General features: G+C 39.0%; 2 protein-coding genes across 2 annotated transcripts in view; both read left to right on the forward strand.

Moving 5' to 3' along the window:
• The window catches only part of obscnb (obscurin, cytoskeletal calmodulin and titin-interacting RhoGEF b), a 68,103-nt gene that overhangs the window by 34,344 nt on the left and 8,091 nt on the right, over positions 1 to 25,668 (forward strand). The window contains exons 35-60 of the mRNA XM_068340393.1: positions 9,064 to 9,330; positions 9,479 to 9,745; positions 10,122 to 10,388; positions 10,798 to 11,067; positions 11,699 to 11,965; positions 12,350 to 12,628; positions 13,049 to 13,306; positions 13,538 to 13,804; positions 13,951 to 14,220; positions 17,164 to 17,430; positions 17,626 to 17,901; positions 18,022 to 18,294; positions 18,590 to 18,880; positions 19,097 to 19,126; positions 19,634 to 20,962; positions 21,187 to 21,468; positions 22,196 to 22,277; positions 22,401 to 22,522; positions 22,660 to 22,857; positions 22,970 to 23,002; positions 23,127 to 23,225; positions 23,314 to 23,532; positions 23,643 to 23,676; positions 23,784 to 23,836; positions 23,951 to 24,049; positions 24,959 to 25,015. Coding sequence (XP_068196494.1) covers positions 9,064 to 9,330; positions 9,479 to 9,745; positions 10,122 to 10,388; positions 10,798 to 11,067; positions 11,699 to 11,965; positions 12,350 to 12,628; positions 13,049 to 13,306; positions 13,538 to 13,804; positions 13,951 to 14,220; positions 17,164 to 17,430; positions 17,626 to 17,901; positions 18,022 to 18,294; positions 18,590 to 18,880; positions 19,097 to 19,126; positions 19,634 to 20,962; positions 21,187 to 21,468; positions 22,196 to 22,277; positions 22,401 to 22,522; positions 22,660 to 22,857; positions 22,970 to 23,002; positions 23,127 to 23,225; positions 23,314 to 23,532; positions 23,643 to 23,676; positions 23,784 to 23,836; positions 23,951 to 24,049; positions 24,959 to 25,015 — 6,156 coding nt within the window. The remainder of the gene's footprint in view (positions 1 to 9,063; positions 9,331 to 9,478; positions 9,746 to 10,121; positions 10,389 to 10,797; positions 11,068 to 11,698; positions 11,966 to 12,349; positions 12,629 to 13,048; positions 13,307 to 13,537; positions 13,805 to 13,950; positions 14,221 to 17,163; positions 17,431 to 17,625; positions 17,902 to 18,021; positions 18,295 to 18,589; positions 18,881 to 19,096; positions 19,127 to 19,633; positions 20,963 to 21,186; positions 21,469 to 22,195; positions 22,278 to 22,400; positions 22,523 to 22,659; positions 22,858 to 22,969; positions 23,003 to 23,126; positions 23,226 to 23,313; positions 23,533 to 23,642; positions 23,677 to 23,783; positions 23,837 to 23,950; positions 24,050 to 24,958; positions 25,016 to 25,668) is intronic.
• On the forward strand, positions 227 to 5,818 carry LOC137612067 (uncharacterized). Its single transcript, XM_068340390.1, has 8 exons — positions 227 to 415; positions 783 to 857; positions 1,652 to 1,726; positions 2,706 to 2,783; positions 3,149 to 3,223; positions 4,019 to 4,093; positions 5,073 to 5,590; positions 5,748 to 5,818. Exons 1-7 carry the CDS (start codon positions 244 to 246, stop codon positions 5,216 to 5,218), a joined length of 696 nt encoding a protein of 231 aa, XP_068196491.1. The 5' UTR covers positions 227 to 243; the 3' UTR covers positions 5,219 to 5,590; positions 5,748 to 5,818.

Below are 25,668 nucleotides of genomic sequence, written 5' to 3' on the forward strand. Positions count from 1 at the left end.
TTTTGTGTAAATTATCCAGTCTGGTGCATCTACTTATTCTTCTGGAGTTCCATTTCAATAACAAGTCAACCAATGGATGAAAAATTGGTTGAAAAATGAAAAATTATATTAGATGATGTGACAATTAGTCCACCAGTTAGTCCATCTAATCGTCATTTACCTGGTTTGACTTGCCTGAGAGGCATTAGAAAGTAACTATTGCCCAATTGTGCAAATGTGTAGTGTAGTTACAGTACCTGCACTATGACTAGACATTCACTGTTGTTATTCCATTTATTTTGTGTTATAAATATTCAGTGTTTAAAACCTAATACAGTAAAACTAATTACACCAACAGAGATTGAAAGGCCTGCCATATTTGAAGTCATCCCAAAGTCAGAGTCTACAAATCTGAGTAACAAAGTCAAAGAACAAGGTAGAGGTTTTGTGGCACCAACTTGTTTGTTTATCTCAGTGGTCATGGTAGAATCTTTATGTGTGTGATCACCTGTATGATGTTGGTCACTTGTGAAAGACAGATGTGGTTTATTACGGTTTGCTATTGTCTTCAGATTGGAACTTTTTTTCCCACTTTGCATGAATATTATCTGAAAATTAAGTGAAGAGTTTTTGCCACCATTGGTGACCCATAAGAAGAAAGCAATTCCAAATGCTACTGCACTTTCTCAAACATTCTGGCTGTATTGCATGCCTGGCACATTGCTTCTAATCTGTTGCATTGTTTGGCCAGTTGGTGAAGATTTACAGTTTTTATTATTTCAATGAAAACCTATGATTTGCAGCTGAGAAGTCATCAGTTTCTGCAGTGCCCACCAAAGTTGAACTTTTGAAACAAGAGTCTCAAAAGAAAGTTGAAGGTATGGAATACTGTGTTGAGGAAACTCCACAAACACTGTTTTTATATTACATTGTCAGAGTTAATGAGGACTGAGTGTTGCTCTAAAGTTTTCAAATTGAATGCTGTGTATCACTACAGTAGCTTGTAAAATGACACTCCTGTTTTTGTGGCAAATTGTATGCTTTATTAACTACTTTGATGCTTTGGTCAGTCCATTTTTGTGCTGTTTGACGCTGTACGTTTGTGGCACTTATGACAGTTCTTGTGGCCTGTTGCTGTGTCTTGGATCTTGAGAGGCTTTACTTTTGCTTGTACAGTAGAGTCATTGACTAATGTTGCTGTGTCACAAAGAATGCTGTAAGTGTTTCTATACTGGATGTTTGTTTTGTATACCAATCTGTAAGCGGGGGAAATAGACTGAATATACTGGGAAATTTATGTTTTCAACTTGTTGTGGTTGTCTGATGTCTTCAGGCTATGGAGAAATCACGTGTTGATTGTGATATTAGGCCATCAGTAGCCTTATTCTCATCAAATGCTCATGGAATTGAAAGACTGTTTTCTTTGTCGGATAGTTTCTGGCTATGACAGTGTCATTTTTGTAAGCACCTAATTCTGTCATTGCATGAATATGTGTCCCGATATAAAAAAAGAAGCTTTTGCTGCAGATTCAGAAAATGGAAATCAATTGCAGATGATTGCATGTGGTCCTGTACCTTAAGCACTTGCCTGCCACATTGGTTTAAGTCTGTTTCCTAGCTTGGGTTGTTGGGGGATATTTAAAGTTTACGTTTTTTCAATTTAAAACTTAAGTGAAAGCAGAGAAGTCATCCGTTTCAGCAGTGGCCTCCAAAGTTGAACGTGAAAAGCAGGACTCCCAAAGGAAAGGTATGTGAAACTGTGATAAGTAAGTGTGTTCCGGACGTCTGGTCTATTCTGTAGTTTGGTTTTCTTTTTGGTCACTGTAGAAAATTGCGCTTCACAAACACAGGAGGTTTGGAATTGAAGCAGGGTTTTCGATAGTTTTTGGGCGATCTCAGGATAATCTGCCTTGACTTTAATCCACAGCACTGGCGCAGATATGGGTGCTTAATTTCAGGGTAATACCTGGTAACCTGTCTTGTGACCAAGACCTGTCAAGGGAGACAAATGCACACATGCGTCTGTGCGTCAATCTGCACGGATGTCACTTTTCAAAATATAACATCTTTAGACAGGCAATCAATAAAAAAGAAGAAAGTCAAACTTTCTGTGCCACCCGGTACCTAATGTCCCGGTTGGCAACCTATTTATTGGGGACCACTAACATAGACAGATGTAACAGGGAATCAGGGAATTTTTCAAAATAAGACATCTCTCAGACTCCAAAATAAATAAAACATAAGTAATGTAAATACTTTTTTCTTTCTGTGCGGCCTGGTACCAAATGACCCACGGACTGGGGGTTGGGGACCCGTCGTATAAGACCCTTGTGTTTCAAGGATTCGTTAATAGTCTGGTCAATCACCTTTGTTGATCTGATAATTGTTAGTATTTTTTGTGTAAATTATCCAGTCTGGTGCATCTACTTATTCTTCTGGAGTTCCATTTCAATAACAAGTCAACCAATGGATGAAAAATAGAGGATAGTAAATTATATTAGATGATGTGACAATTAGTCCACCAGTTAGTCCATCTAATCGTCATTTACCTGGTTTGACTTGCCTGAGAGGCATTAGAAAGTAACTATTGCCCAATTGTGCAAATGTGTAGTGTAGTTACAGTACCTGCACTATGACTAGACATTCACTGTTGTTATTCCATTTATTTTGTGTTATAAATATTCAGTGTTTAAAACCTAATACAGTAAAACGAATTACACCAACAGAGATTGAAAGGCCTGCCATGTTTGAAGTCATTCCAAAGTCAGAGTCTACAAAGCTGAGTAACAAAGTCAAAGAACAAGGTAGAGGTTTTGTGGCACCAACTTGTTTGTTCCCCTCAGTGGAAATGGTAGAATCTTTATGTGTGTGATTACCTGTTGATGTTGGTCACTCGTGAAAGACAGATGTGGTTTATTACGGTTGGCTTTTGTCTTTAGGTTGGAACTGTTTTTCCACTTTGCATGAATATTATCTGAAAATAAATTGAAGAACTTTTGCCACCATTGGTTTCAGACAAAAGGAAAGCAATTACTAATGATACGGCACCTTCTCAAACATTCTGGCTGTATTGCATGCCTGGCACATTGCTTCTAATCTGTTGCATTGTTTGGCCAGTTGGTGAAGATTTACAGTTTTTATTATTTCAATGAAAACCTATGATTTGCAGCTGAGAAGTCATCAGTTTCTGCAGTGCCCACCAAAGTTGAACTTGTGAAACAAGAGTCTCAAAAGAAAGTTGAAGGTATGGAATACTGTGTTGAGGAAACTCCCAAAAACACTGTTTTTATATTACATTGTCAGAGTTAATGAGGACTGAGTGTTGCTCTAAAGTTTTCAAATTGAATGCTGTGTATCACTACAGTAGCTTGTAAAATGACACTCCTGTTTTTGTGGCAAATTGTATGCTTTATTAACTACTTTGATGCTTTGGTCAGTCCATTTTTGTGCTGTTTGACGCTGTACGTTTGTGGCACTTATGACAGTTCTTGTGGCCTGTTGCTGTGTCTTGGATCTTGAGAGGCTTTACTTTTGCTTGTACAGTAGAGTCATTGACTAATGTTGCTGTGTCACAAAGAATGCTGTAAGTGTTTCTATACTGGATGTTTGTTTTGTATACCAATCTGTAAGCGGGGGAAATAGACTGAATATACTGGGAAATTTATGTTTTCAACTTGTTGTGGTTGTCTGATGTCTTCAGGCTATGGAGAAATCACGTGTTGATTGTGATATTAGGCCATCAGTAGCCTTATTCTCATCAAATGCTCATGGAATTGAAAGACTGTTTTCTTTGTCGGATAGTTTCTGGCTATGACAGTGTCATTTTTGTAAGCACCTAATTCTGTCATTGCATGAATATGTGTCCCGATATAAAAAAAGAAGCTTTTGCTGCAGATTCAGAAAATGGAAATCAATTGCAGATGATTGCATGTGGTCCTGTACCTTAAGCACTTGCCTGCCACATTGGTTTAAGTCTGTTTCCTAGCTTGGGTTGTTGGGGGATATTTAAAGTTTACGTTTTTTCAATTTAAAACTTAAGTGAAAGCAGAGAAGTCATCCGTTTCAGCAGTGGCCTCCAAAGTTGAACGTGAAAAGCAGGACTCCCAAAGGAAAGGTATGTGAAACTGTGATAAGTAAGTGTGTTCCGGACGTCTGGTCTATTCTGTAGTTTGGTTTTCTTTTTGGTCACTGTAGAAAATTGCGCTTCACAAACACAGGAGGTTTGGAATTGAAGCAGGGTTTTCGATAGTTTTTGGGCGATCTCAGGATAATCTGCCTTGACTTTAATCCACAGCACTGGCGCAGATATGGGTGCTTAATTTCAGGGTAATACCTGGTAACCTGTCTTGTGACCAAGACCTGTCAAGGGAGACAAATGCACACATGCGTCTGTGCGTCAATCTGCACGGATGTCACTTTTCAAAATATAACATCTTTAGACAGGCAATCAATAAAAAAGAAGAAAGTCAAACTTTCTGTGCCACCCGGTACCTAATGTCCCGGTTGGCAACCTATTTATTGGGGACCACTAACATAGACAGATGTAACAGGGAATCAGGGAATTTTTCAAAATAAGACATCTCTCAGACTCCAAAATAAATAAAACATAAGTAATGTAAATACTTTTTTCTTTCTGTGCGGCCTGGTACCAAATGACCCACGGACTGGGGGTTGGGGACCCGTCGTATAAGACCCTTGTGTTTCAAGGATTCGTTAATAGTCTGGTCAATCACCTTTGTTGATCTGATAATTGTTAGTATTTTTTGTGTAAATTATCCAGTCTGGTGCATCTACTTATTCTTCTGGAGTTCCATTTCAATAACAAGTCAACCAATGGATGAAAAATAGAGGATAGTAAATTATATTAGATGATGTGACAATTAGTCCACCAGTTAGTCCATCTAATCGTCATTTACCTGGTTTGACTTGCCTGAGAGGCATTAGAAAGTAACTATTGCCCAATTGTGCAAATGTGTAGTGTAGTTACAGTACCTGCACTATGACTAGACATTCACTGTTGTTATTCCATTTATTTTGTGTTATAAATATTCAGTGTTTAAAACCTAATACAGTAAAACGAATTACACCAACAGAGATTGAAAGGCCTGCCATGTTTGAAGTCATTCCAAAGTCAGAGTCTACAAAGCTGAGTAACAAAGTCAAAGAACAAGGTAGAGGTTTTGTGGCACCAACTTGTTTGTTCCCCTCAGTGGAAATGGTAGAATCTTTATGTGTGTGATTACCTGTTGATGTTGGTCACTCGTGAAAGACAGATGTGGTTTATTACGGTTGGCTTTTGTCTTTAGGTTGGAACTGTTTTTCCACTTTGCATGAATATTATCTGAAAATAAATTGAAGAACTTTTGCCACCATTGGTTTCAGACAAAAGGAAAGCAATTACTAATGATACGGCACCTTCTCAAACATTCTGGCTGTATTGCATGCCTGGCACATTGCTTCTAATCTGTTGCATTGTTTGGCCAGTTGGTGAAGATTTACAGTTTTTATTATTTCAATGAAAACCTATGATTTGCAGCTGAGAAGTCATCAGTTTCTGCAGTGCCCACCAAAGTTGAACTTGTGAAACAAGAGTCTCAAAAGAAAGTTGAAGGTATGGAATACTGTGTTGAGGAAACTCCCAAAAACACTGTTTTTATATTACATTGTCACAGTTAATGAGGTCTGAATGTTGATCTATGGTTTTCTAATTAAATACTGTGTATCACTGCTATAGCTTTTCTTTTTTCTGTATCATATTCATTTTTCAGTTTGCACAGTTGAAGTTTCCTCCATAGCTGAAAAAACTGAGCACAAAAGACACCAAAAAAATGAGACTGAGGAAGGTAAAGTACAGTAATCCTTTGAAGAGTCACTTCAGCATACTTAGACATTTCTATTTACAATTGCATTATATTGTGTTGCATTTGTTAATTAAACAAAAAAAAACCCCTACTATGATATACATAAATTTATCACTTATCATTTTATTAAATTTATCATTTATCTTCTGACTGGTGTTAGCAGATAAGTTTTTGTTGAATTTTTATTGGAATGTGAAGTGTCTTCTATTTCAATAAATTGGTTCCTCATTAGGGTTTTAATATAAAGACGTACAGGTACTATACTTTCCTCTAATTGTGGCTTTTTGTCACATACTCTTTGTTAAGTTTGGGTGGCTTTGTTTGGCTTGAAGTAGTACTTTTTAGGAAAAAAATCTCTCAATTTTTGGGTCCAATTCTGTGTTCCATTTCATAGCAGTGACACTGCCATCTACAGGACCCACTCCTAAACAGCAGCTCCTCAGACGTGAGAATCAGGAAGGGTCAGAAGAGTTTACAGTGGCAGTTGAAGGTAATGAGACATACTGTGTGTTCACGTGGCTTTTGTCTGACACTGTCTGTCAGATATTTGACAGTATTGTACGCATGGTCAACATTTTTCCAGATACCAACATTTTAAGGCAACACGCTCCATTTTGTGGCAAATTTTATGTTTTGTTGTGCTATGTTGGTGCTTTGGGCAGTTCAGTTTTGGCTTTGTTTGGTTGAGTTAAGGACCAAAAGCATGTAGCATTAAACTTGCTATATATATCTTGTATATGCTATATGTTTGTGACCATTCATGCATTGGTTGTTGTTATTGTTCTGCATTGGATTTTTATTACTGTACTGTTTTCAGAACAGATGTGCCTCAAGACATTTCATTCATTTGTTATACATCCTTCATATTGTGACTTGTGGCCCTTTGCTTTGGTAGGGATCTCTGTAGAGTGTACATCAAAGTTTATTTCCTCTAATCTTTGCAGAGTGAGTGGAGTTGATAATTATGTCATCAAGTTGTACCAATTACATGAGGTGGATTGTAAAATAAATTATGTAAGCATGTAAAACGACATGCTGTATAGAACCACTTACCGACATAGTCTTGTTCACGTTAGTTAAACCAATTTATGATTCTCCAGTGCATGCACTCATAAAACGAAGGTGCACACAGAGCAGAACAGATAACATAACCACAAACCTCAATGACACTGAGCAAAAAGAAATCACATCTCAGCTTGAATGGTTCATCCTATCTACAATCCTTATCATAGAACTTTGCAAGTAGTAAAAAAAACATTTAAAAAAAAAATCATAACCAAGGTAAAACTGTGATATGATCATATTGATCTGAAGTTCTGCCACCCATCCATCCTCCAAATATAATAATAAATGAACTCATGCATGTGTTGATTTTGCTATATGCCACTGTGCTGCTTTTTCTTTGTTGGGTGAGCCCCTGGTCATTTCTCAAGCTGCTGCTTCATTTGTTGGAGTTGTTGGATATGTGTGCCATTTGAAAAATTAATTGATCTTTAGCCGCTGTCAGTTTCAGAAAAATGTAAATTTGAAATGTTAGTAAAGTATTGTGTGTTGTGTGTTAGTTCTTGCACTTGTTTGCTGCATTCCTTTTGAGCTGGTCAATATCTTTATGAAGCTTTACAGTTTTTATCAGCAAAATTATAATCTACAAATTACTTCAATTCCAGCGGAGAAATTAGTTGCTGCAGTGTCAACCAAAGACAAACGTGAGAAGCAAGAGTCCAGAAATAAAGTTGAAGGTATGTAGTACTGTGATAAAGAAGCTCCAAGAACTGAGGTTTTCCTGAATGTAAAGCGGTTTCTTTATGCTGTTATGCTGCACATCCATACCATTTTGTTTTTGCACTAAGTCCTTGAGAGCTGATGTTTTTTAAACAATCTAGTTCAATTGTTTCTGTTTATGGATCAGTTGGGAATGGACTTGAGTTTGAATTCTATTGTCGTTGTATATATGCTTTTTATGTAAGGAAATTTGGGTCTAATTGATTAAATGCTCTGGCATAGATTGAAAAACTTGTATCATCTGAGGTCATTGCAAAATCAGAGCTGACAAAGCTGGAGTGTTTATCTTTGTAATTAGTCTTGTCTCTTGTTGCTCACTTGAAATCCAGATTGGGTGTTTTCTGGATTGTTGATGTCTTCATGTTGGAGCAGAGAGAAGTTTAATATAGTTAATTATTTTACAGACTGGACCCTATTTTGATGGGCTTCGGTTGATCACTTAGTGTATATTAGCATCATAGTAAAAGTATATGTGTGTAAAAAGGCTTGCAATTGGCTTGTTTCATGTTTTTTTTTCCCCCGGTCATCATTTCAGGTTGTAATATTGTATAGTAATCAGTTTTCTGTCTGTTTGTCTTTCTGCAAGTAATAATTTTGTGTCCGAAGTATATGTGGAAAACTGTACCAAACTTTACATGCATATCAATCATGTGACGTACGTGTGGGTTTTGATGTTGCGGATTTTATACTAACATTCTGTTTTGTGGTTTCTATGGAGACATGTTGTAGGTTGGTATTTTTCAAAGAAAGTTCATTCATTCAGAACTCACTCAGAAACAGGGAGAACACGCAAACATGTGCCACCGTGCCGCCCCTTCAAATAACATTCATTCATTCATTTTCTACTGCTTCATCCGCTGTGGTGGGTCACAGGGAGTTGGAGCCTATCCCAGCTGACTGAGGACGTGAGGTAGGGGAAACTCCAGGCGCAATGCCAGTATGCCGCAGAGCCACACAGAGATGCAGACAAGCACTCAGGCACACACTCATAGCTACGGTCAGTTTGGGACCAGCCAATTAACCTTAAGCGTATGTTTTATGAGGTGGGAGGAAGGGAAAACCCAGGCAGAATGGGGAGAACATGCAAACTCTGCACGGAGCTGGACGCTTTGCTGTGCGGCGACAGCGCTACTCACTGTGCCACCATGTTGCCCCTCAAATAACAAACATATCCAAAAAAGATTAACCAGTCTAAGCTCGGCAAATAAATTAAGGTTTGTCAAATGCTGATTTGTTATAAACATTCTTGTGGGATCATCTCTAGTGGACTCTGGATTATCCATATATTTCTTTGTTTTTAGTTTTGCAGGTTTTTGGTAAGTTTTAGTCCAACCTGAGTTATCTATAAAATTGCCATCTTTTTTATTTTATTTTAATGAACCACTTGGTGTCTCGTTTGAAAACCCGTCTCAACACTCCATCTATACAATTCAATCCCCAGTTCTTCCGGTGACAGTTGTTCAAGACCTTGAGAGCCAGAGCGCTGAGGAGGGATGTAGTGTCATTCTGCATTGTGAGCTTTCTAAACCTGGACTCCCTGTTGACTGGAAGAAGGATGATCAAGTCTTGACTTGTGGAGAAAAGTACCGGACCAAACAAACAGGATTCTGCTATGAGCTACAAATCTTTAATTTGAAGCCTGAGGACACAGGAAGCTACTCATGCTGTTCAGACGACACAATAACCTCAGCCTCTCTTAAAGTAAATGGTATGATGAAGACAATGGATGCATTTCTTGATATTCAATTAATTTGACTTGTTTATTACATACTTTTTTCAACATTGTGGGTTTTTTTTCATTGCCACTCTTGGCCTTGTATAGTAAACAAACATGATTATTTATTTTCCTTCATCAGCTGCCCCAGTTATTTTCACAAAAGAACTTCAAAACCATGTTGCTGATGAGGGTGACAGTGTCACGCTGTACTGTGAGCTTTCTAAACCTGATGTTCCTTTGGAGTGGAGGAAAGGAGAACTTGGTCTTTGTCCTTGTGCCAAGTATGAAATTAGACAAAAGGGTTTCTTGGCTACACTAGTAATCCACAATGTCGATGCAGAGGATTCTGGGAGTTACACATGTGACAATGGTGACACTCAAAGCATTGCACAACTAGTTGTGAAGGGTACGCGTGATAAAACCTCTTGTTTGTTATAGATATGTTTGAGCTGCAGATAGTTTTACTGAATACTGTGCTCAGTTATCTAAAGATGTAATTAAATTATTTAATAATATTTGATATATATAATTTGTGGTGGAAAAATATATACTGTACTGCTAGTTTATGCCCTGCACTACATTCAAAATACTACAAGCATCAAAATAAAAAGAAATATTCATAAAGAATGTCTCCTTCCACAGTAATATTTTACTGTAGAATGTCACATCATACGACGATTACTTATTTGTAAAACTTACTTGTAAAGGAACATTAAGTGTGACCAAAGTTTTCTTGGTGAATTTTTTTTTCTTTCATTGCATTTCCTTTTCCTCTACTGCAGCCCAGGCTGTCCTTTTCAAAACCCAGCTGCAGAACCTTGAAAAAGAGGCAGGCAATTGTGCAAGTTTTCGCTGTCAGACCGCAAAGCCAGGAGCCAATGTGGTCTGGAGGTGTGGTGAAACGGTGCTGGCATCCAGCAGCAAATATCACCTGAAACAGGAAGGAACCATAGTCGAGCTTGTTATTTATAAACTACAGGCAGCAGACTCAGGAGAATATTCCTGTGATACAGGCAGCCAGAGGACTTCAGCTGTCCTCACTGTGCAGGGTAGGAGATGCTGTACGATGTATTTGCGGCTGTCTTCTTTTTGCACCATTTTGTATTTGTGCATGTCTTAACGTCACTTCAACACTTGAGGATGACATGCACCATCCTTTCATCAGGAAATCATGTTTCCTGTCTTCTTTACTGTATTAAAATGTTGGACTATTACTTCTCATCCCACGTGTGTTCTTGCTTTGAGGTTGTTTCTTTCTAACCACTTTTCAGACACTTTCTTTGTGCCTGTGTCAGCATTAACAGCACCTATACGTATTTTTTCACTTCGTACTTAACACCTGAAGCAGAAATCTAGATTTTGATCACAGTTTGATTGCATAACACATGACTACAACAATACCTTTGTTGAGCACTTCAGACAAAATGGTAACTATGTTGAAATATGTTTTTCTAACAGAGGTGGAGGTTACGATACTGAAATTCTTGGAGAGCTCTGTTGTGTACGAAGGTGAAGATGTCCACTTTGAATGTCTGGTTTCTCATGAGGAGGCACCCAGTGCCCAGTGGAAACTCCAGGATGTCCCTTTACAGAATAATGAAATGAACGTAATCAGGACTGAGGGCAGGTTACACAGTCTTGACCTCAGAGGGGTCACTAAAGCTGACTCAGGAACAGTCACTTTTGCAGTGGATAACCACACTTCCACTGCTTCTCTGACAGTCAGAGGTAAGGGCAAAAAATCATACAAGACTGAATAAATTTATTTTTGCCTTCATAGTAACAGTTAGACTTCTTATATCCTTTGAGGACGTCCTCTTTCTATCTTTTCGAAATGGTATTTCTAAAGAATTTACAGTCGCTTATTCATTCTTGTTATTCATTCTACTTTCAAAGCTCAATTGCAGTTGTTCTTCACTTGTGTCCACTCACTCTTCCCTCTATTGGACTTGAACCAACAGAATTTTGTCAGTACAGTCAGATTTTGCGTTCAAATCACATATTGATCAGGTTGATCAATTTGTTTTCTTGTCTGTGGACCTTCTTAACTTCTGCTTTTTTTTATGGAATCCTTGTTCGGGTAACTTAATGAAAAATAGAACCACATTGTCTTTTGCTATAAATGTCACTCTATATTTTGTGGTGACACTTTGATACCACAAAATACTGTATATACAGTGTGGGGATTTAAGTTGCAGATGTCTTGAAGATGTCCAAAAGTTCTGTTGAGAAGTTATTGTGTTGAGCTCATGCTCTTTTAAGTTGCAGTGTATCTTTCATACAGAATTGATAGATTTGTATTTCACATGCACAGTATTTTTAAATCATTCAACGTAATTGATAATGGTTTGTTTGGCAGCCATCCCTGTACTGTTCAAGAGGGAGCTTGAAAGTCAAGAGGCCATTGAGGGAGACAAGGCTACCCTGTCCTGCGAGACATCAATACCGGACTGCAAAGTGACCTGGCTGAAGGGCTCAACAATACTCACCCATGGAGAGAAGTACATTATGGAGCAGAGAGCTACCACCCACACCCTGATCATAAGCGAGCTGAATTTGAAGGATAGTGGAGAATATTCTTGTGATGCAGGAGACAAGAAAAGCACTGCATCCCTGACTGTGAAAGGTAACAACCTCGTCATCTCATCTGTGCCTCCCCTCTTGCCTTCGTTCTTCCTGGATCTTATTGTACAGCCATCCCTTCTATTGAAAAGTACTGGATAAGATCTTCTGCTCAGCTTCTAGTGCTAATGGATATTTACTTATTTAAATTTTATTACAGAAGTGGTAAATGACTTTAATTTGTGTGTGTTCTGTAAAATCTAGTAAAAGTGAATATTGCCTATTGTAAGTAGAATGGTACATGCCAGAATACCCTGGAGATAAGAGAAGTATCACTTATTATTTCTTATCAAAATAGATTCCCTGTCATGGTTCCAGTCTCTTTAATGGCCTCTGGAAGATGTGCCAAGACCTTGTATCTAATCTTCCATATCCCATTCACCCTCAGAGCATGTCCGCATCCTTAAAGAACTCGTTGATCTCACTGTGACCACTGGGCAGGATGCCGTCTTTGAGGTTGAGTTGTCACATCCAAGCGTGACAAATGGGGAATGGTGGCTTGGAGACAACCTCCTCCAGAATAACGATCTGAACCAAATGAGCTGCCAGGGAAGTGTGTACCGTCTAGTCCTGAAGATGGTGACCACAGATGAATCAGGGGATGTTGCCTTTGTAGTTGGAGATGAGAAAAGTGTGGCTTGTCTTCTGGTGGAGGAGAAACCTAAAGGTAAAGTTGTCAAATTGGTACTTTTAGCTTTTTACTCCTTTCATCCAACCTCATCATACAACAAATCATTTTGTCATGTCAAATAAAAAAATCCTGATATCATTATCTACAACACTCTAACCTCAGAGATGTTTTCCGTTCTTTCATGTGTGCTATTAAAGGAATTGCTGTCAAAATGCAACACAAATATAGCTATTGAAATATATTAATAGATTAACACTGTTCATCAAAGATATTTATTTCAGTGTAGTTTGTTTTTTATCCTTTATTTACTATGCTGTGAAATCTGTGCTAACCTATAATAGCCACTGCATGCATTTATGCATAAACAGTTATTTTCTTATCAGAACTGTAAAGGGAAGGGAAAGGAAAACATTTTATAAAATTGCACACCTGGGCTTGGATTTCCTGTATTTACAGTGCTAATACTAGAGAGACCACACAATACTGGGGCATTAGAGGGTGAAACTGTCACTTTGGCCTGCACCATCTCTGACCCGAAGGCCACTGTCACATGGAGAAGAAACAACGCAGCCATTAAAGCAGGTCTCAAGTATGACCTGAAGAACAACGGCGCATTCCATCAGCTTCGTATCCACAACCTGGTCACTGGTGATTCAGGAACATACACCTGTGACACCGGCGATTCACAATGTGATGTCACGTTGACTGTGGAAGGTAATGAATGATTCTATCTCTAAAAAAAAACAAAAAAAACTTATTCCTGATGATCATATTGAAGAATGTGGAATAATATAGAATTGAAATGGAGAACACTAATATTCTTGAATTTTTCAAATCCACGCTCTCAATGTGGCCTCACTTTGCAACAAAAAAGTCTTTCAAAGATGTTTGCCTTCTTGTCTCAACGATCTGATGCCAAACTTTCCAATTTTAAATTCTCACCAGGTGCCCCAGCTTTCTTCTGCAAAGAGCTCACAAATCAGGATGCTGTAGAGGGTGATGATGTTACCCTTTGCTGTGAGCTGTCTAAACCAGGTGTTCGCGTTGAATGGCGTAAAGGAGGCATGGTCCTTCAGCCCGGTAAGAAGTATGAGATGAGGCAAGAAGGGTGCATTCAGGAGCTCTGTATGTGGAACCTGCAGCCTGAGGACAGTGGCTACTACACCTGTGACACAGGAGACCATCTCACTACAGCTTCTTTAGCAGTGCAAGGTAGCCAATCTCAACACTACTGTGTTTGTCCTGAAGTTTGTTTATCTGGTTCTGTTTTTAGCAGAGGCCTACATCTTCCAGTTTGTTTGATTACTATTACATTAGTGGCTCAGTGTATAAGCATTTGTGTATGTTTTGCTCAACAGCAAAAGTCTTCATTGTGTGCGGTCTTAAAGCCACCGATGTCTTTGTTGGGGAATGGGCAACCTTCTCTTGCCAGCTGTCTAATAAGGCACCTGGCGATGTACAGTGGTGGTTGGATGGTACATTGATGGAAAACAGCTCCTTTAGTGAGATAGGTCTGAACCATGACCATATCCACACCCTCACCTTAAAGAACCTGGCCCCAGACGACTCTGGCATTGTCATGTTCAAAGCTGGCGATATTACATCAACAGCCAAACTCTTGGTCAAAGGTATAACCTTTTAAATTAAATCAGCGGGGACTGAGAAAAACTTCTTGCAAACCCAGCAGAATTGTTATTCTTAATTTAAAATTTTACATACACGATGTATAAATAAACCCCATTTCCAGAAAAGTCGGGGCATTGTGTAAAACACTGAAACAAAATCTGCTAATATATTTTTGACATGTTCCTCTACTGCAGTAACAGGTTATGTATATAATGTGTTAAATGCTTTATTTTACCATTGGCTTAGCATGTTTGGAATTGGTATGAAAGTGAATTGTTCACAAGCAAAGACGGAGACAGGTTTCACCATTCTGTGAAACACAGGATTTGTATTAATGATATTTACCTCTGACAATGATGGTAGAAAGGGATTAGTGATGTTGGTTTGTTTGTTCTTAAAATATTTCAATATTTTTTTGTGAAGGTGGTCCTTGGGGAGGGTTACAGGTGATTTGATTTTGAGGCTTCTGTGGAGGATTGTGCAGTATGAGTCTAGGATTTTCTTGCCGTACTGTACTTCACAAATGTCATGATGGGTTGTTTTTTTTTTTGCATCTGACTAAATTGGTATGATGATGAAGATTGACTTGTTGAAGTTCTTCAGGACAGAATCTAAGAAACAAAGTGGGATAGGTCATAGCATTATACACTTGTTGGTAATACAGTAATCCCTCGCGCTTTTGCACGTCAACACACGCGGCTTCACCTCATCGTGGATATTTAGTAGGTAGTCACGTGATACCGTAAGCACATTCTATTGGCTGATGGTATCCGGAAGTGTGCTGTGTTTCCATGAGTGTCGGAACGCAGAGCACTTCCGTGAGACCCAAAAGTGCTTTAGTCTCTAAGAGTGTGGGAAAAGATGTTGCAGTTAGAAGGTGGTTTAATATCAGTATGGAGAGGGTTCATAAACGTTTAAATTACCGTAAATAATAAAATTAATAGCATGTCGCTATATTGCGTAATTTCATTTTGCGGGTGGTTCCTGGAATACATTAACCCTGAGTAACGAGGGATCTCCGTACAACCTCTAGATCTCCATGGGCTCAGGAATAGTTTGCAAAACTGCTACTGGTCAACAAATTGTGCTAAAAAAATATTACATTTATCTTTTATTTATGTTTTACACAGTATCCCAACTTTGTTTGGAGTCGGGGTTGTGTTTTTAAAACAAATGCTATTCTCACTGCATTGTGAAGTTATCTGATCATATACTTGATCACACCTTCAATTTGGACGGCTTCTCTTTAAGGAATATGAATGAATACACAATAAATAACTATCTAATCTGCAGGGTTCCTTCAAGAGTCCACAGTCCATGAATATATTAATAGTAGATGTGTTTACTTATCAGCACTTCATTTTGCATGAGAAGTACTGGTTTCCATTCCACTGATAATAATCTGAATGGATAACTCCATGCTGTATGCTTTGATACATTTAAAACCTACGACTGGATGCAGCACCACAGTAAAATTTAAGAACACTTTTAATGATCCCCATAGGGAAATTATTATGTTACAGGAGGTCAGTAGGTCAGAGAAATTGCAGTAGGTCAGAGAAGCAAAGCCATCATTAGCTATCAGTTTGAATAGAGAAAGTAATTCACTGTCATTTTTGTGCTCCACTTCTTTGTTCTGTATGTTGGGCTGCTGAAGTGATTTTTATCAGTGATTGTGACATGATTCTGACTTCGGAAAACACATTTACTTACAGCCATTATTTTGTCATCTTTGGGAACCAAGTAGTTTTATAGGTCTTTAGGTTTTAAAGCTGCCTCTGCTGTTTTGTTGTTTATTTGTACACTTTCTGCCGTCAATACACATAGTATGAAGAATATTAATATTTTTTTCTACAGAAACCTTCAGCAGTTGTAGTAATGACAAAAGCCTTTGGGGTAAACCTATCTGCTTCTTCCGCGAAGTTTGAAAATTCTCCTTAAAGCAAGGGTTTGAGTCCACAGACATGCAAATGAGGTTAAAATAATTGCATTTTAACACAATGCCACAATATTTTTTTCTCACACCAGCAGTCATCCCTTGTCACCTATTGGTATTTGATTTTTGTTCTATGTCTCTATAGTATTCAATGAAGAGATTGAAGGTTGTTATATGCTCCAACTGTTGCGGTGTATGGGGGGAAGAGATATGTTAATCAAACCATCACTGATTTTCTGGATTCCTCAAGTATTTTTTTCAAAAATCTTCTCTTAAATTATCAAGTGAGCACCTCTCAGGTTCAATGGCAAGAGTCAAAAGCATGATCCGGATTATTGTATGGCTAAAGGTGCAGCCCTATGTGAGTTTGTTTCTTGATAATATAAATGATGTACAGTATAATGGACATAGATTGAGTATTTGTATTGGATAGTACATTGTACACATTGTATATATTAACTGGTTTGCCAGTTTGGGATGAATAAAATAAATAATTTTCTCTAGGAGTTCTTGAAGTATTACAGTACTCTGTTGCTGCTATCACAAAATAGCAACAACAAACGTGTTAGGAAAGTGCTGCTCCATCCATCCATGCAGGCCGACTACTGTTCAATAACCTCCACTATTCCATCTCATCAAACCTTGCCCCTAACCTTCACTAAAATATCTAACCTCCCAATATCACCTCTTCTTCTGTCAGTTGCCTAAACCTCCTGGCCCTTGATTATGACCACTACCCTGAACATTGATGTTGGGCTTTTTGACCCTCTATTCATTTTTAGTCATTGAATGGTACATTGACCACACTTGACTTTGAACTGAACTTAAAATTATAGCGTATAATAGTACATCCGCCAAAACATAATAAACTACACATAACCATCACTTTTACTTTACATCTAAATTACACAAGGGGGTTATAAAGCCCATATGTCATTTGGCATGTCCTTTTCTTATCCATATATCTTATGGCCAAGCCCTGACCCTATGACCCTGACCCCAACCTCAGATCCCACAGTTGAAGTGGTGAGCGAGATGGAGGACCTTCGGGTTTTCGAAAACCAACCGGCTGAGTTCATCTGCCAGTACTCAAGGCCAGTTAAGGCTCAGTGGAAGAAAGATGGGCAGCCTTTGCAGCCCGACGGCCGAAGGGTGATAGTGGAGCAGGACTGGAACGTCGCTCGCTTATACATTAGCCATGTGTCCACTGTGGACAGGGGCGTGTATTCCTGTGAGGCAGAGGGGACCAGCGTGGTTGCTTCACTTCATGTGGAAGGTGAGCTTCCCTCCACATGGAAAAAGCACCATCCTTTAGGGAGTCTCCTCTGCTCCCTCTCATCACACAGCAAAATGGCCAAATGAAGTTGTTGATGATATCAAAGTTTGGGTCCTTCAAATGTACCTTTGCACTCATGTTATAATCTTTTTTCTAATTAGATGTTGCTTTTTTTTTTTCATCCTATTACTACAGCCAAGTCCATTGAAATTGTCCAGGGTTTGGAGAATCTGGAGACATTTGATGGAGGCGAAGCACTGTTTGAGTGTGCCCTGTCTCGTCCTGAGAGCAAAGATTGCAGCTGGCTGCTTAATGGGAAGCCAGTGAAAGCATCTCCCAACGCTGAGATTGTGTCATTTGAGAGTGGTCGTCGACATCTGCTCCTCCTGAAAGAGTTGCGTGTTCAAGACAGTGGAACAGTGACTTTCAAAGCTGGAAAGGCATCCACATCTGCCAAACTCTCTGTCAAAGGTGTGGCATTAGAATTAATACATCACACTGAAGTTTTATCAATAAAAATAATTAGTTTGAATTATATCTGTGAATTTATAACCTTAAACTAACTCATTTTATGGGGGTTTTCCTCATAAGGCTGGCAGCTGGACGTTGTGAAGGGTCTGGAGAACCAGGTGGTTGCTGTAGGAGATAGGGTTGAGTTTTGTGTCACACTCACAGAACCTGTCCCTTCATCAGAAGTAGCCTGGTATGCTAATGGAGTTGAGATCAAGTCTGGTGACCTCTGGTCCATGAGGGCTGATGGCTGCTCTTATCACCTTGTGCTGAGAAAGGCACCTCTTTTGCCACAGCAGGAAATTACATTTGCTGCGAGAGATGCCCTCTCTTTGGCCAAGATAACCATCATCAGTAAGTGATTTTAATCTTGTCTTTCTATTGTCACTATGAAGGGTTTTGTTTTAACATTTGAAATTTGAGAAGGTCCTTTTGACAAAAAAGCACTGGGACACACATGGACACTATGCCTGGACTTAGTTAATAGACTCTCCACATGCTTGTGTATTTTAATCATTTCATCATGTGCTCCACATGTAAGAGGGCAGAAAATATAGAGAACCGAACATGACCAATGCATAGTGATCTGTGTATTTCATGATTATTTTTCATACAAACATCTAAGATCTGCTTAATTCAATCCCAAAAGCTGTACCTGATCCTCCGGAGGACCCTGAGGTCCTCACTAAGACCAAACAGTCTGTCACTCTCTCTTGGTTCACACCACTGCATGATGGAGGGAGTCCCATCCTAGCGTATAGGGTGGAGATGCGGTTGGTCGACAGCACCCTCTGGCTCCCTTGTCATTCTGAACCTGTAAGCAATACAGAGTTTGTGATTGGAAATCTTACCCCAGGGAGTTGCTACAGGTTTAGAGTGGCAGCCATCAACAGAGCTGGGACTGGAGAGCCTGTTGAACTGCCTCAGACAGTACAGCTAGGTGAGTGGATGGGAGCTCTTGTTCATTTTCGACTGTATTAATTTAAAGTTATTGTGCATTACCATTTTTTAAAAAATGCCTGGCACTGTTTTGCCTTTTATTATTTTCATAAAGGTAAAACAGCTTTAAAATGACAGCTTTAAAATGTGAAAAATGATAAGGTAATTATATCCTGCAGATATAAAATATTTAATATGTGTGTTTGTTTTCACACAGAGGCAATCACAGAATCACAACCATCCCCGGGTAAGGCATTTTTGAGATTGATATTGTTTGTGTGTGTGTGTGTGTGTGTGTGTGTGTGTGTGTGTGTGTGTGTGTGTGTGTGTGTGTGTGTGTGTGTGTGTGTGTTCACATAATTAGTGTGTCTTTGTCTGCTAATGTCTTATTCTTGAATGTATTGATTCTTTCTGTGAAAGACAGTTATTATGTAAAGTTTGGAAAAAAATGTGACGTTTTGTGTGTGTGTGTGTGTGTGTGTGTGTGTGTGTGTGTGTGTGTGTGTGTGTGTGTGTGTGTGTGTGTGTGTGTGTGTGTGTGTGTGTGTGTGTGTGTGTGTGTGTGTCTGGTGCACAAATTATATTTCAAAAAAATGTATATCAAAATTGTTGATCATGATGTTGAATGTTGTTAAGTTAAGTTACCACTTAAATAGTTAAGTGGTAATTTGTGTTGCTTTACATCATTTAATTACTGTAGGTTTTTTGCTTTTAAAAAAACTCAGTAAAACTCCAAGTGCATCTGTGATTATAGGTATAGAGGAAAAACAAGGAGAAGATGAGCAATTTGGTCAACCCTGTCTACCTCCAGAAGCTGCTGAAGAAGGCGATTTACATGACCTCTGGGAAGAATTGGCCAAGAAGCGGCGTATGAGTAGAGAACCAACTCTGGATTCCATTACAGAACAACCAGAGGAAGATGGTAAAGGTAGTCAAAATAAATCAGAACAGATGGAGCTGAAGAAGTCAGAGAAAGGGGAAATAAAACCAGTAGAGAAGGAGAAAACCGTTGTGCAAAAGAAGACACAGAGTCTAGAGGAGGATGAGTCTGTTTCTGGGGACTCAACGCTTGTGTCCTACCTTAAGAAGAGCAGCAAGTCTGCTGCCCTAGTCACCAACGAGGCAGACACTCTGTCTACAGAGCGGTTCTTTAAACATTTTGCGATGGCAGAACAAAGAACAGTGCTGACATCTCAGGTGGTAACAACCACGGTTAAGCAGGCAGACGAAAAACAGGTGTCCACAGAGGAGATAGAAATCATAGAGGCTAGTAAAGAAGATGAGCCTGAGCTCAGAGAGGCTGCCGTCAAGATTCAAGCTGCCTTCAAGGGCTACAAAGCTCGAAAAGACATGCGTCCTGTCTTTAAGGATTCATTCAAAGACCAAACCAAAGAGCCTAATGGCACCATACATTTGGAATGTGTGACAGAGGGGAAACCTGAGAAGGTGCGGTGGCTTAAGGATGGAGAACCACTGACGGATGGCAAACACCACCATATTGATATCTATAATGATGGTACTTGCTCACTGGTCATTACTGCCATCACCACAAAAGATACTGGAGTTTACACCTGTGAGGTGACCAACAAGTTCGGGGTTTCTTCTCACAGTGGTAAGGTCACAGTAGGAACAGTGAGAGAATCATCTGGGCGAAGGCCACTGACGGTGGGTTACAGCGCCGACAGCGAGGCTGAGAGCTCCTCAGGTAGCGAGATAGATGAGTCGCTGAGGCAGGCAAGCAGACGTCTTCGGCGCCTGTTGCGCACACGTCTCCCGCCAGATGTTGAGGAAGAACCGTTTGTGAGTGCAGATGAAGGAGACCGGCGTCCCCCAGATCCTCACTCTTACCGGGAGGATGATACTTACATCTACATTCGCTTTGACTCACGGACAGAGGCTGAGGTTGCCTCACAGAGGTTCCAGGAAATGTTCACCATACATGGGGTTCCTGTGGAGACTACCATCCTGGAGGCAGGGCCTTTCAAAGTGGAGCTTCGAATTAGAAAGATGGGTTACTCGCAAGATGGCACACAGACACCCACGCATGATAGGCAACCACCTGCACTGATGGCTGGAGCCTCAGGTACTCTGATCATAATATGATCCTTCATACATTTGTAATTCATCAGTTGATCTTCTTTAAAATGTTGTTCATATTTTGATAATGTCATATGCAAATCCTATATGTCAGTTTTCTGCCCTGCTGAAAGTTTTTAGTACTAAAGTCTGACCAATACATGCATCTCTGTAATCCAAACATACTTTTTTAACTTTTTGTTTTTCCTACATTTTCTTCCATCTCGCCAGCTGCCCCAGTCTTCTTGACAGAGCTACAAAATCAGGATGTACCAGACGGTTATCCTGTTAGCTTTGACTGTGTTGTGATTGGCAAACCCCCTCCCACTGTTCGCTGGTATAAAGACGGCAAACTTCTGGAGGAAAATGACCATTACATGATCAATGAAGACCAGGAGGGCTGCCACCAGCTCATTATTACTACTGTGCTCCCCACAGACATGGGAGTCTATCGATGCACAGCTGAAAATGGTAGCGGCATCGCAGCCACCAAGGCTGAACTTAGGGTTGATGGTGAGTAAACATTCAATACATGCACACATTTTTACATTTTACGAATACATTTTAGTATCTGTACTTAAGAAATTATCTGTAGTAATTATGAGTTTGCATTTTTCCTGAGAGAAGATCAACTGTTGTTGGAAACTATTTGTCATTTTTTAATTTGATGGTGCAGCTTTACTCAGCTTTTGGAAATCCAAGTAGATACACAGTATTGCCATTTGAGTTTGATATTTTACCAAATTTCCAACACAGCTATGGTATGAACATTACAGTACAGTAGTAATAGTTTTTTAATACAGTGCGCCCTCGCGCATCAACACTCGCAACTTCACCTCATCACGGTAGTCACATGATACCGCACGCGCATTCTATTGGCTGACGGCATTAGGAAGTCTTTGAGTCTCGGAACGCAGCGCACTTCCATGAGACACAAAAAGTGCTTTAACAGTCGATAAGAGTGTGGTTTAAAATTAATACAGATGGAAAATAGTTTAATATCAGTACGGGGAGGCTTCATGAACGTTTGAATTACCGTAAATAATAAGATAAATAGTTTGTCGCTATATCGTGGAATTCATTATTCGCATGTGGTTCCTGGAACGCATTAATCGCGAGCAACGAGGGCGCACTGTAATTCAATTGCATAAGGGAAACAAAAAAAAGCGGGGTTATTTAAAAATAGCACTCAATATTTTATCACAGGATCATGTGTAACACTTTTTCAATATTTTGTCAGTGTCTTGCAGTTCAGATTATGACACTGCTGCTGATGTCACAGAGACATCCTCCTATGTCAGTGCTAAGGGCTACATGTCCAGGTGAGCTAACTGAAATGCACCGCACACAATATATTGACAAATATATGCAGAGGATGCATATATTTCATTCATGTAGTATTAATAAATACTTTTTTTTTTATTTGTGCTCTTTGCCTCATGCAGGGAAACAGAGACGTTTGAGTCTGTTACTGAAGATGATCAGATGCCACAAGTGTTGGAGGAGCTTCATGATGTTCATGTCAGTCCAGGTTCACCTATCGCTAAGATGCAACTTAAAGTAAAGGGTACGTTTACAGACCAAACTTTATAATCAATTCATCTGAGGCAATCACAAAATGGCTCATTGTAATGGGCAAATTAAGTCATTACAATGACTGTATGAGTCCTCAATGCTATATCTGAAGTAACTTTTACCTTCCAGGATTCCCCAAACCCAGAGTATATTGGTTCAAAGATGGTCTCCCTCTTCGAGCTTCAGAAAGAGTTCTGTTACAAGCCGACAGAGATGTTCATGCCTTGGAGATCCTGGAGGTGAAGAGAGAAGATATGGGGGAGTACTCTGCCTACATCAGCAATGCAGCAGGCTCTGCTTACTCCTCCGCCCGTCTAATTGTACTGAGTATGTATGCAAATGCATGGGTGGCTAATCAAGAAGACTATGAAATAAAGTACAAATAGAAAGTTCCCTAACACTTGTATAAAGATACAGTAACAATTCTATATCGCAACAGGTCCAGGGGAGATTATGCCAGAAGATAAAAGAGGTAGCTTGATATTTTTCCTAAAAAACCTGATACTGTCGAGACAGTTTTTTATAAAATATGGCAAAACATTTTTATTTTATATAGTAGTATGTCATCTATGACTGCTTTTGTTTATTTACCGTAGACCCTCAGGATCCACTGGTGCCGCCCCGTTTCCTTGAAAGATTCAGCAACAGGAAAGTGAAACAAGGAGCCAGCATCACACTGTCTGTCAAAGTGGAAGGTTTGCTTAATTCACTGTGTGATTCGTCGAACATCCTAAAACTGTGTTTCTTCAATGAAAAACTGTGTATCTTCTTTTATATATTCAGGGTCTCCAACTCCTATGGTCTCCTGGCTAAAGGAGGAATCAGCTGAGGATGTCTTGTGGATCAAATCAGATACCAAGGGGTATAAGATAGCAAGCTCAGGGCGTCAACACAGCCTCATCTTGATGGATGTGGGCACAGAATACACTGGTGCCTACACTTGTATTGCCACAAATAGGGCAGGGCAGTCCATCTGCACTGCTCACCTCGAGGTTGATGACAGTAAGGAACCCAGCAGAATTTGGGCACATTATATAGAACCTGATCTTATGATTCATTGAAATATGAATGAAAACATTTCATCACCTTACATTGTCCCTTTTCCCCCATAGCACAAAAATTGAGTAAAGAGACCAAAGCTTCAGAGTAAGTGTTTATTGGTGATTGAGAATCACAGCAGTTTTATATAATCACTGTCCATTTTGAATACGTTAAAAATGTGGGGAAAAAATGCAGCATTTAATTTTTCACAGGGTTCTGGGAATTACAATCAGTCCTCCAGAAGAGGGCGCTAACAGAGCAAAAGGTGAAACTTCATAACCTGCATACTGCATTATTGTTACAGTATCACAAATTACTTTTATGTACTAAATCAGAATTTTTCATTGTGTTTTTTTTGTTTCTCTGTGTCTTTGTTAAGAAGGTGCAATGCCTTTCCTAGGTGAAGTGGGTACAGAGGAATTCCTCATGAAGCTTACCTCCCAGATCACTGAAATGGTATCCGCAAAAATTACCCAAGGTAAATGCACGTCACAGATGTGTCACTGTTCTAATGTATTAAATTACTTGGAATATTTGTTGCAGTAATCTCTGCCAGAAATACCAATGTTGTGTCATGAGATTTCAAAAAACCCTGGGTTTACATAAAAATCCTTACACAAGTTAACCTGTTGAAAGAATGTTGTTAAAACCAGTGTGGTTATGAAAATGAACATAGAATAACATCATCACGTTATGGTGTTTTTCTTTTAACCAAGATAAAGCAATGACTTAAATGGATTGTGGATTCCACCTCCATTAAGCTCCAACAGCATAACATTTGCTTAAAGTCGAGGGGAATATTGTATAAGTACAACTAATATCATTTATTGGGTTTCTGTGGTGTTCAGTTGAAATGTAACAGAATCACATTGTTTTTATTCAGTGTGAAATAATTACTGATGTCACCATCATACTGTACTTCCAGCAGACTAACTTTGACCATAACATGCTTCTATACATCTGATATTGATGCCATTACCCAGAGGGAGACTGTATCTCTTGAATCACCAGTGTTATTTGGGGTTTGGAATAAAAATCCTGCAGGTTGTGACTAATTAAATACCACAGGCTTCTTTTTACGCGTTGTTGAGTTCTGACTTTTTTTTTCAGGTTTTGTTAAATGTTCATGAATTCATTCCAGTTATTCAAGAATGGTGAAAGAGTTTGTGAATGATTTACCACTTCAGTTCTTGAAGTAGAATTCAGTAACAATACAGTTGATATCAAAACCAGAGGAGTGCTGTTTTCCTGCTTGTTTTGCAGCATGTTTTGTTTTGAGTATATCAGTTAAAATCTCTCATTGGCATCATTTCCTTACACTTCTAAATCCATCACTTTAGCACACCAGCCAATTAAATGCTCATGCAATCATTAATGTGTTATTCAGACAGTTTACAGAATCAAGAAGTGCTCCAGTGGATGAAATCTTGGCCCAAAAATACCAGTATGTATCCGAAGCTTTGCAATCAATAATAATTGATATAATTTAGATATTTGGTGGAATTAGACTTTGTAGATGCCACGTGGAAAGAATTTGGATATACTCTCAACCCTGTGATGCTATTTGTATCATATTTGATGTGTTTGAGAGCTCTGTAATCGTACCTTTGATATGTATTTTGGTGGATGTAGCGTCAATGATATAAATTAACTCATATTTTTAAATTTGTATATAATTTTTTTTCTCAAACTTTTGTCAGAAGTTTCAAAAAAAGGATTTTTTTTCTGGCAATTATGTCATGGTTCAGGATTAATTTGACATACAAGAAAAACATGCTTTTTATACTTAAGTCACAACAGTGTCTCTTTTTTGAAGTCTTTTTTTTTGTGCTGTCTTCATACCTTCTCAAGCGTTATTAATCCTGTGGTGTCACAAATTGGTTTCAAAGTGATTTTGAAACCTTTCAGCAGGAAAACAAGATCATGGACAGAGAGTTTGGATTAATGGTCTTATCTGCACTGCGATGTTGTCTTGCATGTTGTGACAGTACTGTCATAACACCTAATATACAACAGTTTGTTATGAAAAATGATATTTAAAGAGACATTTAAATGATTCAGAGGTTGATGATGCTATGAGGACTGTTACCAAGTAAA

Source organism: Antennarius striatus, chromosome 18 (assembly GCF_040054535.1).
Source record: "Antennarius striatus isolate MH-2024 chromosome 18, ASM4005453v1, whole genome shotgun sequence".
Taxonomy (NCBI): domain Eukaryota; kingdom Metazoa; phylum Chordata; class Actinopteri; order Lophiiformes; family Antennariidae; genus Antennarius; species Antennarius striatus.

Bases quoted from the DNA above. Each gene is read 5' to 3' on its own strand.
- LOC137612067 (XM_068340390.1), top strand. From the start codon at position 244: ATGACTAGACATTCACTGTTGTTATTCCATTTATTTTGTGTTATAAAT. The intron at 416-782 runs GTAGAGGTTTTG...TATGATTTGCAG, and splicing joins TAACAAAGTCAAAGAACAAG to CTGAGAAGTCATCAGTTTCT. The intron at 2,784-3,148 runs GTAGAGGTTTTG...TATGATTTGCAG, and splicing joins TAACAAAGTCAAAGAACAAG to CTGAGAAGTCATCAGTTTCT.